The following is a 17812-nucleotide window of genomic DNA, read 5'->3' on the forward strand; positions in this document are numbered from 1 at the left end:
ATGCCACCAAAGCTCTTGAGACGACTCGCCCAGAAAAACACACACGCAGTTTGGGAGGACTGAGTAGTTGCAGCTTTCTGTTTACCCATGTTCATCTTGTTTTCATTGTGTATCACCAGCGACAGACAGAATTTCTCACTTACTGGATCATCTCTTGCTTAAATTTGGAGGGGAAATAAAAATCAAAGACTGTCCCGTACACACAGAAATTGAACAAAGCCAGTCAACGACAGCGTGTTGGCACTCACAGTTACTGAAAACGTTCGTGATGATCGTGCTTTTAGCATGTTATAAAGTGTTTTTCCATGCAATTCTTTTCACCCAAGTTTGGTAGGTGGGAAGAATTACTGCTTGGTGATCAATTACAGACTTGACCTTTCACCCTGGCGTCACCTTGCACACGCCAAACTCACTCCTTGGATCCACCCCCACCCCAAACTAACATTACAAAAAAAAAAAGAGGCTTCAACTGCTTTTAGAATGGTCCCCACGAGTCACGTGCCCGTCTTTCCAGTGGGAGCAGGGTATTTTTGTTTTTAGGTAATTGCGCTCTCTAGAGAAAAAACGGAATATTACAGTATGTGAAAGCATTTCCCAATTCATTAACTGTCAATCAAGACAACAAACAGCACCTTGTTTCTGATTAAGAAAACGTTTCAAATAGCGACACTTGCTGGTAGTTTGATATAACTGCACCCAAGTCAATGGAATGAATACAGCACAAGACTCTTTTTCATCATTTCGCTTGTCCGTATTTTTTGTGAGGGATTAAAATTAAACAACAGTACGCAAAATTATGACATAGCCCTACATGTATTTACGTTATGTCCAAAAGGAATAATCGAGTCTCTTTTTTTTTTTTTTGGGGGGGGGGGCAAACCATCATTTCGTCATCAGCCAGTATGCTATTTATTGTTGCATACACAGGAAGTACTCTTGATCATTGAAGATTCTGCAAAGAGTGTGTTGTGTTAAATATGATCAAATCTGACTATGACATTCTAAAGATTACTGAAACTCAATTCACAATATTTTCAAATATAGAGTAAATCTATACCTATATCTATACCGTGCAGAGCAGACTCAAATAAAGACTGCATGAATGTTTAACTCAACAGGTCATTATTAATGATTCAGCTCTAATATGCTTGTGTGTATGGTTTATATGATAATGCGACTGCATTTTTTTCTCCTTTCAGCAATGGCCACATAAAACATGCACTGTCAGCCATGTTTAAGGTTCTATAAATATGAAACACCTTGTGCCTCACCCAGCCTATTCAAAACACAAATTGACAAATTAACCCAGCTTTGTAGGTACGTAACTATGTGATTCATTCTTTAGAACCAACGTGGGTTTTTTTATTTTACCCCAATTAAGTTTTTATTGATCACAAAAGTCCCTTTGATCGTGTTATCGCCATGTCTGACCCCGTGTGAGCATTGATGTCAGCAGAAGCTTCATGAATTAATCAATGAGCAAACATTATTTGGACGCCATGTCACGTCCCATCGGAACGGGGGTAGGACCCAAATGCAGGACTCGGACGATGCAAGGTAGTTCAAGAAGAAACGTTTATTATATGCAGAGGTAGGGGATCGAGCAGGCAGTCCAGTGCAGCAGCGGTAGTTGGGACGTCGGGCGAAGAGAACAGATGAGCGGACAGGCAGGAGTCGGTACACGGGGAAACAATCAAAGCAGGCAGAAGGAACGACAGAAGTCAGGCTTACAAAGTTGGTCGGAGAACAGGCGAAGGTCGGTACACACAGGTTGTCGATCAGGGATACCGGAGCACACAAACGGGACATGAAGATCAATGAACTGGCGGGGACCAATCGTCATTGGGGTGATATAAATACACAGACGAATCAGCCAGCATGAGACACAGGTGTGCCCCCCAATCAGCGCACCCGCGCAGGCACCCGCACAGCTCGTGCTGGAGCGGCAGGATCATGACACGCCATGCTCGTTGGAATTGTAGTGTCTTAAAGTGGGACTGACATCCCTATAAACATTCTAAAATAGATATTGTAATGGAAAATACATCTAACAGTATTCACTTCAATGTCTATACGAAAAAAAAAAGTGAGCGGAGAACGCGTCATTCATGCACAAAGTTGCGCAATTGAGTGTCCCTCGACATCCAAGTGGTCGCCATATTAGTCGCGTCCTCTGTCCTTGACGTCATCGTCACTTCCGCCGTTGAAAACCCGCAGTGCCTGCTACTATGGAAGCCGAACAACAGAGATATTCTCTTTTTTTCGACATCGAAGCTCTTTTCAAAAAGGACAACACCACACAACCGAGTGAAGTTACCGGGGCAATATTACACTATTGTTTCGAGCCTTCAGGGCAATATTATACTATTGTTTCGAGCTATATTCAGATGATATCCGATCACAGCCAATCCACATCGCGTCCAATCCACTCCCGCAGCGGAGATGAACCATCGCGGCTCATTGCAGCCGGCCGGTGTGGCTTATGACAGAGCCGAGCAGTGCTGCTTTAGGGGGGTGCTCGCAGTCGAGCTAGGGGGCTTTATCCGTGCGCGACTGAGTAACACATTCTCGGCTGGGTTCTTCAGAGCCGCCCCCGTCGCAAAGCCCGACGCACAGCCTTCGCAGAAGGTGTGACCGCCGAACGTGGCACCTCAGTGGTGTGGCTGATTTTCGGTGCAATGGTGACACATAAGGAGTAGGTGGAGCCAAGCTATGTTGCTTTTAGGGGTATGTTCAAAGTCGCCGCAGTACGGGATGAACACAGACATTGTTGGGTGGGCAACACGCATATCGACACATTTCATATGCGGATCTTTTGTCAGGTTATGAGAGAGACTGATTACGCAGTCCGCCCTAAACTATTATTTTTTTTTGGAGCTGTATACACACCTACCTGTTACTTGGAACCCACGAAACTCTCGTCCTCTGCACCCGGGCAATCCATTTGTCACAACGAACAGGGTCTCTTTCAAACTTATGAAGGGTAATTCCATTCTCCCGAGTGTTCAAGCAATGTCCAGCAATGCAATGAGCGGCATTTTGGCTAACACTAAGGAACAACGAGCTACCTTCCCGGAGGTAAAACTAATGGAAACAAACAAGTCCACGAGGGGGCGGCGCTGTCCTTTATGTCACATCCTGCTTCTTCTCGAAAACAAATCCCTGAGAGGATTTTCACGGTGGGAGTTACAAAAAGCTGTATACGTCAAAATCATGTTTTGTGGTGAAAAAACACATGGGACCATATTGGCTGTGGGTTTTTCATTAATACTATACCAAAAATCATCCGTTTGACGACATTTGACCTTTAAGACTAACCCCTTTAATTGGTTGATTGTTACAGATGCTGATTGAGAAAACCACAATTACAGTTCAATGCGCAAAAGGGCCAAACATAGTCGCTTCAGGTAAAGCTATTTGTATATTATGTTCACGAGCCCGTGAGCTAACGAGGTAATGAGCTCACTCCAGGAAAACTGGTGGCGGGGTCGTCTAACATCATCGTCTGGCTTGGTGTGTAACTGAGACACTTCAGAGAAAGTTACATTTTTATTGAACACGTCTTTCAGCATTAGTGGCTCACACTTCAGATGTGTGGGCCACAGACATGCATTTGATGCCACGTAAAGGTCGCGTGGCGCAATTTTTCAACATTTTCAGCATGCCCACAGGATCCTACAACTTAGAAAAGGAAATTGCCATTTCAGTATTTTGGAGCAACATACTTTTTTCATTTGTTAGAAATTAGAAAGGATTGTTAAAAAAAACACAGTTCTCTGTCTGTGTGTCCAATTCATAAGACATTTTTTACAGGGAATTTTGCTCAATCCTATAGATTTTACAAGAAAAATCTTTATCTATGTCTCAGTTTAGTCTGTTACTTTACAAATTATTGACCTAGTTAAAGTGCTGAAAATGGCTCGCTGTCTTTGATGCTGTATTATTAGTCACAAAACAAACATGCAGGTTTTTTAAGAGGGGCTGGGGGGGGATTCTTGAGAACTGATGTTTTTGTTTTTTGGGGTTTTTTTTGGTAGAAGCTTTCCTCCTGACGGCAGCGATATCCTGTATATCATACAACAATAGGGATGTGCATTGGCCTTCGTCACCTTCCCAATTGGTTCCATCCCACTATCCCCACAGGGCTTTATGGGACTGGTTTAGCCAGTTATGCGAGATTTCAGCAGAACTGGAATATCAAGGGAGAACTTGCCCAGGCTGCAGTGTTTGTGTTCCTCAAGGGAACAACCGCTTGGACCGGTTTCCTGGGGTGGGGAGATGACGGAAGGTGTAAGACAATCTCACTCGCCATACTTTTCTCTGTGTGACCGTATCAATCAGTCCATCTCTGGAGCAGAAGTGGGGAAAAAGAAGGGGAGCCAAGAGAGTCGCCCCACTTCCTGAGGTAAGTTGTTGGGTGCTCAGGTGTTGCCTTCAGGGTCAGACCTTTGCTGACATGTGTGTAGCACTTGTGGCAATATCTGTAGCGTGAGGATTGGAACTATTCGTGGGTTCAATAGGCATGAGGATGCATACTCATTATATGTGAATACAGCTCCGGTTTGGGCATTTTTTTGTGTGTTGTCGATAATGACCGGTCAATGATTTCAGAACAGAGAAATTCATCATTTGCTATCCATTCACATGGCTTTTATTCTCCCCCCACACCATGCATCGATAGTGAATGAAGTTAGTCTATCAAAACTTTGAAAAGCCCAAGGCAGGGATGTCATGTGTTCTTTTCCTCACTTGCACAATATCAGAATTTATGCAGAATGGAATAATGCTTGGGACATTATCTGTGTGTGTGTGTGTGTGTGTGTGTGTGTGTGTGTGTGTGTGTGTGCGCGCGCGCGTGCGTGTGTGTGTGAGTTTGATCATCAAAATGACAGACAGGTCTTCTCTTGTACCACAGAGATGAGCCTTTGCCTGACACATCCTGACTTGTTTAGGAGGGAGTGTGAAGATCTGTGTGACGCCGTGTGGATAGTTAAAAAAAAAAATTGCAGCTATTTTTTTTTTCATTTTATTGAACAACCATCTATTGATTTCTGAATGTCACAAACAAAAAAACATTTAGGAAGATGATAAAACACCTTTTCGGTACCCCAGAATGATATTTGAGTTTATATCAACGAGGCAATCTTTAAATTTATATTTGTTAATCATTCTCCAGGGTGTACTCTGCTTCTTCTCCAAAATCACGTGGGATGGGTTCCACTCATCGTCAGTGATGACGATGCTAAATAAAAATCGATGAATGGACGTCATTTAAATTTTGACGATATTTACTATTCATGCTTAGTTATATATTCTATTTTATTGTATGCTTTTGGGCTCTATCTTGGCCAAACTGTTTTCAAAATATATAAAATAATATTGATCCCAAAAAATAATACCAATTAATTTTCAGGCTCCTCCCAACAAAACATCACAGAATTCAGTTCAGCAGTGTTTGTATAAGCTTGCTCACTTATATAAACAAACAGATCAATAAGGTTCCGCTTGGGTAAACCTCTTTGTACTCACACTTGAGAGCAATTGGTGGAACTAATACACAATTTATTTGTATTCCAGTACCTAAACGGTCTAACCTTGGCATAGGTCAATGTCTTGTTACACGCTGTTGCATTGAGTATGCTAAAAGTGCAGGTTTATACGTGACCCGAGAAGAAGGCTCTATGAGAAAGAATGTCCTCAGGCGGTTGGCTCTTTTGTGCCTTGCTCAAGAGCGCTGGCAACTCCCATACATTACTCCGTTGTATGGTTTCATTCCACCACTCAGTCATGTCAAGCCAAGGATAAAAAAAAATCTGTGACATCAAATTCCTCTCTGCCATGTTATAAGATGCCAGTTTGTTCATTTTCTTCTGACATAAAGACATTCTCGAAACAAACCCACACACACATTGTTTACCTGGCACATGCACATTGTGGGGAAAAAATGCTGAGTTTTGTGTACTTGAAAGTTCTCGCTCACTTCCCCCCGGGCCTGGCTGGACCGGTTCAGCTAGTTGTAATCATCGTCAATATGACAACCAAATTTGACAACCAAAATGCGGTACAGCGCATGAACGCAGGTGCCTGAGAAGTTCCTTGGGCGTAACGTTTTGTCATTCAGCATTAACACAAATGCTAGAGTCGGAAAAAGAAATATTGAACTCATGAATTAATTCAATAAATATCTACTGCTTATCTAACTAAAGGTCATTTTTGTTCATGAAACGCCTCAAAAAGTCAATTCCTTTTGAATTGGAAGTCATTACATAAAGAGTTGAATAAACTAGGCTGTGACGGCATATTGGGAATGGTCCATATCCAAGACATTTTTGTCAGAAAGGGTGCAATTCTTTTTTAGAGACTCAGTGCCTTGTAGATAAAAATGAAATAATCTGAATCTAGTGAAAGGGCGAATACACAATCTGTTGTGGGATGCTTTAATGGGAATTTGCAAGAAACAGAATTGCCATACAATATATTGGTATTAGTAACATTTTGATATTCTTAATAATTAGACAAGATGAGAAATAACCACATTTAACACTGTATGTGAATTAACTCTAAAAACATGACAAGAAATATCATTTTAAGGTTTTTTTTTCAAATTATTTATAGGTTAAACAAAACTTGAATTAACTAAGGAAAAAGGAAACAATTTTATGTATTTATTTGTTTGGCTTGCAGGTGGAACTGTGGCACAAATGGTTAGAGTGTCTGCCTCATGGCTCTGAAGACCAGGGTTCAAATCCCAGTCCCACCTGTGTGGAATTTGTATGTTCTCCCCGTGTTTCCATGTGGGTTTTTTCCGGGCACTCCAGTTTCCACCCATATCACAAAAACATGCATTAATCTGAGACACAAAATTGTCCCTAGGTGTGATTGGGGGTGTGAATGGTTGTTTGTTTCTATGTGCCCTGCGATTGGCTGAAAACTAGTTGAGGGTGCCCCCTGCCCAATGACAGCTGGGATTGGCTCCAGCAGTCCCATGACACCTGTGAGGATAAGCGGCTCGGAAAAGGGATGGATGGATTATTTTTGTTTCAGCCACTGTTAAGAATGAAAAATGGATAGCGATACTGGTGATTGAATTGAGTTGAGTGTTAGTAGCTCATCTTCAGAGCAAAAGCAAATTTATCTAAGTACAGTGCAAACTAACACCTTTAATTAATTTCAGTTGTAGATTTTGACATCTGTTGTTTTAATTTTCCTTGATGGGACTTTCATGACCAGAAAAATGTGATTTTGTCATTTACGCAGTTATCCTTGCAAACAAACTCCCTCATCTATATATGGAAATACTTATTATATATATGAGAGAGTGAGAGAATAGCAAGATTTTTTAAAGACATTTTTATGCTCTTTGTTTGTATTTTAGTGGATTAGTGTAATGTAAAAACACTACCCTGCTTCTGTAGTTCTATTTTCATGGATTAAAAAAATATATAGTGTTGTTCCTCTACGTTTGTTCTCTGTGTAAAATGACAATTCTGCCTCCAGACATTTAACTTGAGAGCCTGGACTATGGACGGCTTCAACGAGCTGCTTCTTAAACTCAGGGAAGTCCATGAAAGAGAGCTTGAGGGTAAGACGATTTTTTTTTTTAAATGGACAAAACACTTTTTTGTTGTTGATTAAAAACTATCCCACCACTGACCGAGCCTTGTGTTTGACTTTCAGGGTGGCAGATGAAGGTGCAAGAGTTGTCCAACAAAAAGGGCTGGTGAGTGGCAGCTTTACCCTCACACTTTTGTCCGTTTGCAAAATCACATTTCCAAACTTTTGACGTTTAAGATGAGCAATCGATGAGTCGAGCCGCTGCGGCTGAGCTCCACCTGTTACATCTTGTCATGTGCAACCCTCAAAGTAGTTCTGTTCCAACATGTCCCGTGCGGACGCCAATAAACATTTGATTCCTTTTAAAAAGTTGGGAAAGGTTCGTATTGGAATGGACCTTCTGGACACTTTTTTAAAATTGAATCTTTGCCTCACAGTCAGAGACTTCTTCACATTTCAACTCGAGACCGAAATTAACTTAACACTTTGCTTCCATTACAATTTTGTAATTTGAACACATACTTTCAATAAGATGGGAATTATGTCTCCAAATGTCTGATACTAACCTAGAATAAAGCAAAGACTTAAGACCAATTTAAAAATGGGTGGCATGGTGTCCAAGTGGTAGGAACATTCTACCCACAGTTTTTTAGGTTGGGGGTCTGAATCCAGGCACCAGCCTTCCTCTGTGGTGGTTGCATGTCTTCCATGATTCTTATCTCATTAGGAGTCCCAGTCCGGAGTGCATCATTCTCTTTCATGTTAGTCTATCTTCTGCATCCTACTCTCCAACACCAGCTTTCCTCTTATTTTCCCTCACGCCATCTTTCAACCTTCTCTTTGTTCTTCCTCTATTACTCCCGTCTGCGACCTCCATCCTCACCATCCTTCTGTAATTACGCTCACTATCTCTCCTCTGAATGTTTCCAAATGAGTGAAGTCTGCTTTCTGTAACTTTGTCTCCAAAACAAGTGACCTTGGCAGTCCCTATCCAACCTGGCCAACCCAGGTGAACCTCCACATCTTCATTTTCACCAACTCTGCTTCCTGTTCCCTCTTCAGCGCCACTGTCCCTAATCCAGATCTCATGTCTTGCCTCAAAACTGTTTTATAAACTATGCCCTTCATTTTGGCAGACATTATCCTCTACCTGCTCCGACCTGCTTGGACTTGTTTCTTCACTTCCTTATTACACTCTCCACGAGAAGACACACCGAGAATTCTCCAGCTGGTCTCTCTGATCACCTTGGCTGTAGTGGTCCAGTCTTATGGATGCTCTTCATCCGCTACCAAAAGTCTGTCTCACCTCTTCTTGAAAAGCTTCGCAACACTCATCCCTCCTTAACTGCCACCACAAGATTCTCTGCTCTGCCTTTATCCGCTTTACCTTCCTCATAGCACCAGAGTCATCCTACACATCACAACACTGCGGCTGTATGGGTGGCAATTGTATTTAGATCAGCATGTATGTGTATTTCCAGTGATACAAAGCGGATGGAGGAGCTGTTCACGAAGAACCAACAGATGAAAGAGCAGCAGCGATTACTCACAGAAAACATCAAAACACTAGAGAACAGGTATGCACACTTTTTGTAAACTTTTCAATGAAAGTGTGACAGGTAGCAATATATATGAAACTACGATGTGTTTTGATTCAATTTCTTCATTATTTTTGTGTCTGTCCCCTTGCAGGCTGAGAGCAGGCCTGTGTGACAGATGTACAGTCACTCAGGAGGTGGCCAAGAGAAGGCAGCAGGAGTTTGAAGTCTCTCAGATGCAGACTATTCAGCACATCACACTGCTAGGTAGTGTTAGTTACTCATTAACTAGTGTAACGTCCTATCTCTTATAAATATATATTTTTTAATTATATGAACAGAGAACAGTTGTGAAATGTTATTTAGATGTAGGACAATAAAACAATAGCGAGATAGAAACAATAAGAACAATAGAGACATTTTACCTATAATGTCCAAATGGCCTATATTTCACAAACAAGTTCTGTTCATCTTTTTTTTTTTTACTCAAGGAAGGGGAGATGGTGGTTATTTCCAATTATATCAGCTCGTTTTGGAGCAATCGGTGGGGGACCCTTTTTTCCTGGCCAAAATCATAATCCCGCCATGCCTTGGCGTGAAGTTATCATCAGAAATGGAGACTTTTTTTTAGCTGCATAGGTAGTGTGGACAAGGAATAAGTGATAAAACATGGACAAGACAGTAATCCTACCTCTATCTTTTGTTCCAGACCACCCTCGCAAAAGGTGAAATCTGCGTCATACAAATAGACCATTTAAATACACTCTGGGCATCCTTTAATTACAATTATGGCACTTAACTTTTTTTTTAAGTCTTTAAACACACTTTTAAAACAATTCAAACTTATTTAAACACATAAATTTCTGTCAGTGAGCAAGAGCACAAAGATGTTGGAAAAATGAAATGCACTTACAAAATAAAATGCACAATATAGCAGGATCACAAAGCATGAATCACAATACAGTACCATTTTTGTGTATACCAGAAAGAGGCAGTATTTATCCATATATTTCATTTCTCACCAGTGAAATCCTCGCATTTCCAAAATGACAGATTTTCTGGAAATAAATTTAAAAAAGGGCAGCATGGTGGGTCAGTTGGAAAGCGTTGGCCTCACAGTTCTGAGGTCCCGGGTTCGATCCCAGACCCACCTGTGTGGAGTTTGCATGTTCTCCCCGTGTCTGCGTTGGTTTTCTCCAGTGCACTCTGGTTTCTTCCCACATCCCAAAAACATGCAACATTATTTGGACACTGTAAATTGCCCCTAGGTGTAATTGTGAGTGCGGCTGTTTGTTTCTGTGTGCCCTGTGATTGGCTGGCAACCGGTTCGGGGTGTACCCCGCCTCCTGCCCATTGACAGCTGGGATAGGCTCCAGCACTCCCCACAACCCTTGTGAGGATGGGTGCCCAAGAAAATGGATGGATGAATTTAAAAAAAAGAAACACCATCTTGCTTGAGTTTCCATAACCACTTTGTACAAGTTGGGATTGTCCTTATATTGTTATCATATACCGTTGTACACTTATATCAACAGCACCCCAAAATTATGTTCAATCGCTAATTCAATATGCGAAAAGAAATTTGCTAATTTATGCTAATACACAAATTTTCTGTCATCAGTCAAAAATGGTAGAATACGGCATTGGGTTCCAGCCGTGCGCTTCAAAGTCTACGGTCGTTTGATGAATAAAACCATCATCTTCCGAAATTCTTCTTCAAGTCTGACAGCTATGAGTGATTCTATAAATACAATGAGGTGTATTAAGCAGAAATAAATTTGCACATTCCATATGGTCCATGAGGCTTCCATCCGAAAGGATGAAGGAATCGATTTTAACAAAAAAAGCCTACTCAAATGTAGGTAATCTCACTATTTTCACTTATTATTGTCTAAAAATATATCATCCTGACTTTCAATATGGGCAAATGTTATGTTGCAGGCCTTGCTTCTGTAGAATGAGACAGTAGGTGGAGTTTCAGCACATCTCTCACATTTTCAGCTTTAGATTTTCACTTTTCTTTCTTGGGTCAATATTGTATAAAAATAACAGACAAAGTGGACATAGAATAAAAATATTGATTTGTGAAGCAACCAACATCACATACTGGTATAAAGAATAAGTAGGCAAAAAAGTAATCTTGTTGATGCGGAAATCATGCAGAATTCCAGCTAAATGTGGCAGGCCCAAATCTATCTGAAATTTGAACACCGTCATCAGAAAACGGGCCAAAAATGACTACTGAGTCTATTTTGCAAGGATCTTTTTTGTACAGACGTCATTTTTAATTCCAGCCCTACCTTTAAACTGCATTTGTCAAATGAAGAGCACGATCAGAAGTCTGGCTGTATGTTTACATTCTTTTTAAAATTGCTCAATCTTTAACTCGTGTGATCAGTGTCAAACATTGGAAAATGACTATTTTATGACAATTTAACAAGTATGCACAAAAGATGCACACAAACACACATACACACGAGCATTCATTCCCTACTGCTGGTTTGTCATAGCTGGAGAGACTAATTGTCTAAAAAAGGAGAACAGGAGACTACGAGATGAGATCGAGAATCTCAAAGAAGCCCTAAAGTGAGTACATGCTGACAGCAATAAAAATCCCTGAGGGTGTGTTCAACAGATTTAACAGTGACCTCTCATCATACAGCAACACACCTTTGGAAGCCAAACCAAACATTTCCCCTGACCTTTCACCTTCCTCTGGACCGGTGTCTCTTATCGGCATGGCAACTGGGAGGGGCACCTCAGACCAGCCAATAGATGGCAATGTTGGACTGAAAATAGACACTAACCAAAGGGCCGATGGTAAGGCTGGAAACATTTCTCAACAGTCAAGGAAAGCTTTCTCTCTCATAATTTTCATGTTCTAAATTATTAGCTGTTTGTTTTCGATCTAACAGAGTCTGAATTTAGACAGCTGCAAGAAATGACCAAACCAAGCCACTTTGTAAGTTTATTTTTTACACTGTCCCTGTACTGTCCCACACATATTGCATATCTCTGACCAGGATTTGATGTCAATGTCATTGTTAGGGTCAACCTTTTGCTAGCATGAAAGATATTAGCTGCAGGATAGTTGGAAAGTCGGCACGCTATCCACACAAGGATGCAAGGAATATAGTGTAAAAAAAATATACCGAATAAAAATATATGTAGGCGGCACAGTGGAGCAGCTGGAAAGTGTTGGCCCCACAGTTCTGAGGTCCCAGGTTCAATCCCAGACCCGCCTGTGTGGAGTTTGCATGTTCTCCCGGTGCCTACGTGGGTTTTCTCCAGGCACTCCGGTTTCCTCCCACATCCCGAAAGCATGCAACATTAATTGGACACTCTAAATTGCCCCTAGGTGTGATTGTGAGTGTGGCTGTTCTTTGTCTCTATGTGCCCTGTGCTTGGCTGGCAACCAGTTCAGGCTGTACCCTGCCCACTGACAACTGGGATAGGTTCCAGCACCAGTGACCCTCGTGAGGATAAGCAGATTAGAAAATGCATGGATGGATCGATTGATGGATGGAAAAATATATATAAAATGCTGCACGGTGAAGCAACTGTAAAGCGTTGGCCTCACAGTTCTGAGATCCAGGGTTCAATCCCAGCCGTGTCTGTGTGGTGTTTGCATGTTCTCCATGTGCCTGTGTGGGTTTTCTCTGGGCACTCCAGTTTCCTTCCACATCCCCAAAATATGCATTAATTGGACACTCTAAATTGCCCCTAGGTGTGATTGTGAGTGCAATTGTTGTCTGTCTCCATGTGGCCTGTGATTGGCTGGCAGCCAGTTCAGGGTGTATCCCGTCTGCTGCCAGCTGGGATTGGCTCCAGCACTCCCGCGGCTGTTGTGAGGATAACAGGCTCAGATTGATAGATATATACGCCTATATTAGTAATTGCTTGTATTTTGCCCTTCTAAAGATTGTCTCAACTTTGACTTCACCATCCTGGAAGACGGACAATGGCGCAACACAAGGAGAGAGGAGGTAATTCATTTCAGTGCAGTTTTTGATTTTGTTTTATTAAATCGCAGCGATTTCCAACAGAAGTTATCTGAAGGCACTACATACAGAGCAGTAACCAGCACACAACTGGGTTCACATCTTATATTCCAGTTATAATCATCTTATTAGCAGAAAAAAAGGCCTCATACATGCACACGGAATAAAGAGGCTGAATCCGGATGGAGTTTTATTCAGATTCATGGGGTGGAATATTCCTTTTGCCAAATCCATTATAAGTAAATTTTTTGTCATTTAAGCCATGAATTGGAATGGTGTTCGACTGTGCTATGTCTGCACATGTTCTGTTAAATGTGTTCTGATGTCATCGTTTACAAGCTTGAAACATGGTAGACCAGAGTTGGTCTCTGATGGAGATGATTTTAATTACTTGTAACTTGATTTTATGAAGCTGTTGCTTGAATAAAAGTGAAAACACAATCTCGACTAGTGTGCTAAATAAATGACCGATCTCCATTTTAAGAATTCACATGACGTTTAATCTGCACATCACGGCTGTTGTGATTAAATTTCGTGGCCCATGTAAGCGCCAGATCAGAATGACAAAAAAGTCTTGTCCTTTCGTTCATCACGACCCACAGCTGTGCGAGAGTGGTACTGTAGTTCGAATGGTAAATCAAGAGCTTCACCTTTCAACTCAGCTCCTTAATGTCCACGACAGATCGATACAGAGCCCACATAGCTGCAAATCTTGCACCAATCCACCTGTTTCCTTCCCTCAAATGTGAAAAAGATCACAAAATACTTGAACTCCACTTGCAACAGGATCTCATCCCTGATATGGAGAGGGCACTTCACCCTTTTCTGACTGATGACCGGAGGCCTCAGATTTGGAAGTGCCAAGTCTCCTCTGTCTTTATACAATCGATTTCGAAACACGTCAACGAGAATTGAAGATTGTTGCAAAAAGAACCACGTTATCTGGAAAAAAAAGAGACTTTTAATTCCGAGGCTACCAAACCAGACCCCATCCACACATTGGCTGCACCTCGAACATTTATAGAAGTCCCATGCATATAGAACTCCCATGCATGTGTTCTCCAGGACCATGCTGAGGGTGTAGAGCTGGTCTACTGTTCTACAGCCAGAGCGAAACTCACACCGCTTGACTGATTGAATGGTCATCCTGTGTCGATTGTATTAACATGAATGATGTTATAGAGAAAAGAGTCACTGATGGTGATGCCTGACTTTTGTGTAGGCGGGATGGGATCGATTCCCACTCAGTGATCCAGTTGATATGTGCCCTGCGATTGACTGGTGAACAGTTGCGGGTGTAGTTTTCGCCCGAAGTTAGCTGGTGTGTGCTCCCGTGACCCTTGGAGTGGCTTGGAAAATGGAATGGAATGGAAAATATGTTATGGAGATGAGCAGTATTAATAAATTAAGACAACTTGTACTTCTGTCAAGACCAAGAGAAGTTATTGAATCATTTCACTGTATCCTTTCTTTCAAATATCCTGAAAATTTTGATGGAAAATTTTTTGGTCTGGTTCAATCCTCTCACAAATGGTATTTTGCTTTAGATCTCATATCGCGGGAACACTGGACCAGCCGTCCCCAATCCCTGCTCAAGCTCTTCTTATGAAGACCTCCTCTCCCTCGCTCAATGCCGATATGAATCCAACCAGACGTGCCCTCAAGGCCCCCGTCCCTTGCCGTCCTCAACCAATCAAGAGCAGTCCTGTTCCCTTTCCTTGGGGTCTACCTGAATCTTCTGCTTGGGCTTCAATGGCCGCTTCAGGTACAAACTTAGTGAGGCACCCTTATCTCAAATTGAATCTTCCTCGATTTCCCAACTTGGTTGCAACCAGCCAGCACACAGGCCTCTCCAGCAATCAAGATCATGTTTATGGGTCTCAGTGGCACAAGCATAGTAGCTTTCAAGGCCCCATTAAAGAGCCGACCGTAGTATTCAGGGTGAAGAATCTCTCAGAGCACACAGAAATTCTGGGTAAGTCCCAGGAGAAGAAGGGCATACAAACATCCAGCACCGAAAAGGTTTCTAGGGACGGACTTAAAGATCTCTGCGATGGTCCTTTAGATCTGTCCGATAGAGGAAAGTCCAAATCAAGCCAAACACCAAATCATGAGCTTTCTCTGTTCTCACAAGAGGAAGAGGGTGTAGACACAAAACTTGACAAGGAATTGATGCAGAGTCTTCCCAAACATGGCGAAGTGGTGTCACCTTCTGCTTCCCCATCTTTGCCACCACCTTTACCTGCGGTCACACAACAGGAAGAAGTCATGCAACAAAAACACAAGGTACCTAGACCAGCCACTGAACAATGAAAATAATGACAAACGAAAACACGTGGACATCATCTGGTCTGTCATATCATGGTCATGATTGTATCATGGTTAACCCAGCAGGTGGTAAAAGAATATATGGAGCAGAATAAAGAGGCAAACGGAATGACAGAGCAGAGCAATGGGAAGAAGGTGCCTGCCCTCACTATATCATTACGGCCAGGTAAACACTTTTTGTGTGGAGGGGTGTGTCAAGTTTGATATAACTCAATAATGTCTTGTTTCTGGAGCAGTAGTTGTGGTGGAGACCCTTCAAAAGCAAGACCCCTTAGCAACAAAAGGAAAGGTAAGACAATGCTGAGACCAGTCCACTTTTTGCATGAAAACATGTTGAGAGAAAGCAGTTACACATAAAATGTTTTTTTGGCATGCCCGAAATACAATGGATAAAAAGCTTGTACAAATGCTACGAGTAACGTTATTGCTTCTCCATATGCACATGTCCCTTGCCTTTTCTGTGCACATTCATCAGCAAATTGTTTTCACTATACCCATGTTTTGGCAACAGGCAACTCTTTTTGCAACTGTTTCAACCTGAAAATTAATATATCTGCCTCATCACAGTCATCCCCACCAGCAGTCGAGCCAGCAAACTCAGAGGAACAGGTAGAGGAGGGGGAGGAAGAGGAAGATGAAGACGACGAGGAGGAGGAGAAGGTGTCAGAACAGGAGACCAACCATAGCTACAAAAGGAAGAAGTTATTTATGGACAAAGAAATGGACCAAGACTCAGAGACAGATGGTAAACATCACTTTTAAGTCTTAAGTAAGCTTCTCGCTGTCATGGGCGAGGTCTTTAAATTATCTTCTATTTCCCTCACAGCCATGGGAAAGGCAAAGAAGGTCAAGATCACCTTGAGAGCTCTTGAGAAGTCCTCCAGCTGACGTAGTGGACTTGAGTGCTATCACATTGGGGGAAAAAAAACTCTTCCGAGGAAACAGAAGATTTGACTCAGAATTGGGGAGACGCAAACTATTAACACTAAGCATTTGACCATTAAAGTCTTAAAAGACTTTTAGCCTTTTCCAAAGTATTTAGGGTTAAACTTTCCTGAACTGGAAACTGTCTCTGAAATTGCATGTAAACAATACCTCAGCCAGTGGGAAAGACCCAAAATCAAGTGAGAATTCTACAGTTAGTTAAAGGCAATCCTCAAGCAGCATGCAAATATTCATCCCCCACCCAAAGCGGCTATCCGTAGTAAAAGCAATGACAACAAAGCATGCCAATCCCCGAGTGTCTCAAGAGTAACGGACTCTGGAGGTGCTTGCAAATTGTTTCTTCGTGACTTACGCTGGGTTGTTTTCTCAGCGCCAGAAAACCCAAATGACAGCAGACAGTTACCTTATGGTAACAAGGGCAATGAAACTGAAACACTGTAAATTGAATGCCAGCAATGAGTCTGCAACTTAACTCTTGAATTGTCATTTGCACAGGTAAGTATTATATGGTATTCATACCAAATTCGGAAGTGGTGTCATTGGTGACTTCTGTCTATTAAATAATCTTCAATGATAAATGGGCTTTCTCTTGCATAGCGCTCTTCTACATACACACTTCTCAAAATCTTTTTCCCAATTCATCCACTAATGGCACATACATTGGGGGTTCAACTTCTTGCGCTAGCATGTTGTAACATTTATATTACACAGTAATTATCAAATAATTACTCTATTTTTAATTTTGCTATATCTCAACTAACCAAGAGATGGTGTATAAAAAATACACACTGTAATCTTGTTCATGAAGCACGTTTATAACTACTTCACTTTCCTGGCATTGGTGTCAGGTGTTTTTTTTTTTTTTTTGTTAACCATAAATTCTCCCTCTTGTCGCTTTTAGCATCTTAAGTGGCCCAACAAAGGGGAAAAAAAGGAGTAAGATAACTTCCCCTTCCTCTTTTTCATTTTCAAAATGCACATATTTTGCAACAACTAACTTTCCACTTACAGCTGTGACAGCAATGTGCTCATGCGGAAGGGTGCGTGTGATAAATTGAGTTACACTGTTGGTTTAATAATAGACTGTAAAGTAGCTGCGGCTGTTGTCTACCTTGACAATGCTCACTTTACTTTATTTTTTAATTCAATGAAAGTAGTCATTATTTTTTAGCTCCCTTATGTAGTACATTTGCACTTTTTTAAAAACATTTGTGTGTGTCATGAACCTGTATATGAATCGACGACTTTTTCCTGTTGTATTTCAGTTAACTAAACATGTATAGCAAACTTATTGTGTTTGTCTATCTATTTACTGTGATCCAGGCAATAAGAACTATAACATACAAAAAAATAATAATTATCTAGATGCGCTGAAATGTGGGTTTCCGGGTAGATTCTTTGTCATCAAAAATGCAACATAATGTACACTATGTAAACAAGAGTTGG

At 41.5% G+C, this 17812-nt stretch overlaps 1 protein-coding gene across 1 annotated transcript; it reads left to right on the plus strand.

Moving 5' to 3' along the window:
- Positions 1-2784: 2784 nt before the first annotated feature.
- Positions 2785-17603, plus strand: rbbp8l (retinoblastoma binding protein 8-like). The gene is made up of 16 exons (XM_061810725.1): positions 2785-3252; positions 3344-3407; positions 4342-4405; positions 7498-7582; positions 7678-7720; positions 9036-9131; positions 9247-9359; positions 11603-11678; positions 11755-11917; positions 11986-12054; positions 13014-13078; positions 14641-15379; positions 15485-15587; positions 15658-15710; positions 15989-16166; positions 16248-17603. The coding sequence occupies exons 2-16, from the start codon at positions 3376-3378 to the stop codon at positions 16307-16309; spliced, it is 1941 nt and encodes a 646-aa protein (XP_061666709.1). The 5' UTR covers positions 2785-3252; positions 3344-3375; the 3' UTR covers positions 16310-17603.
- The last annotated feature ends 209 nt before the right edge of the window (positions 17604-17812 follow it).

This window comes from Syngnathoides biaculeatus, chromosome 2 (assembly GCF_019802595.1).
Source record: "Syngnathoides biaculeatus isolate LvHL_M chromosome 2, ASM1980259v1, whole genome shotgun sequence".
In the NCBI taxonomy this organism is placed as follows: Eukaryota; Metazoa; Chordata; class Actinopteri; order Syngnathiformes; family Syngnathidae; genus Syngnathoides; species Syngnathoides biaculeatus.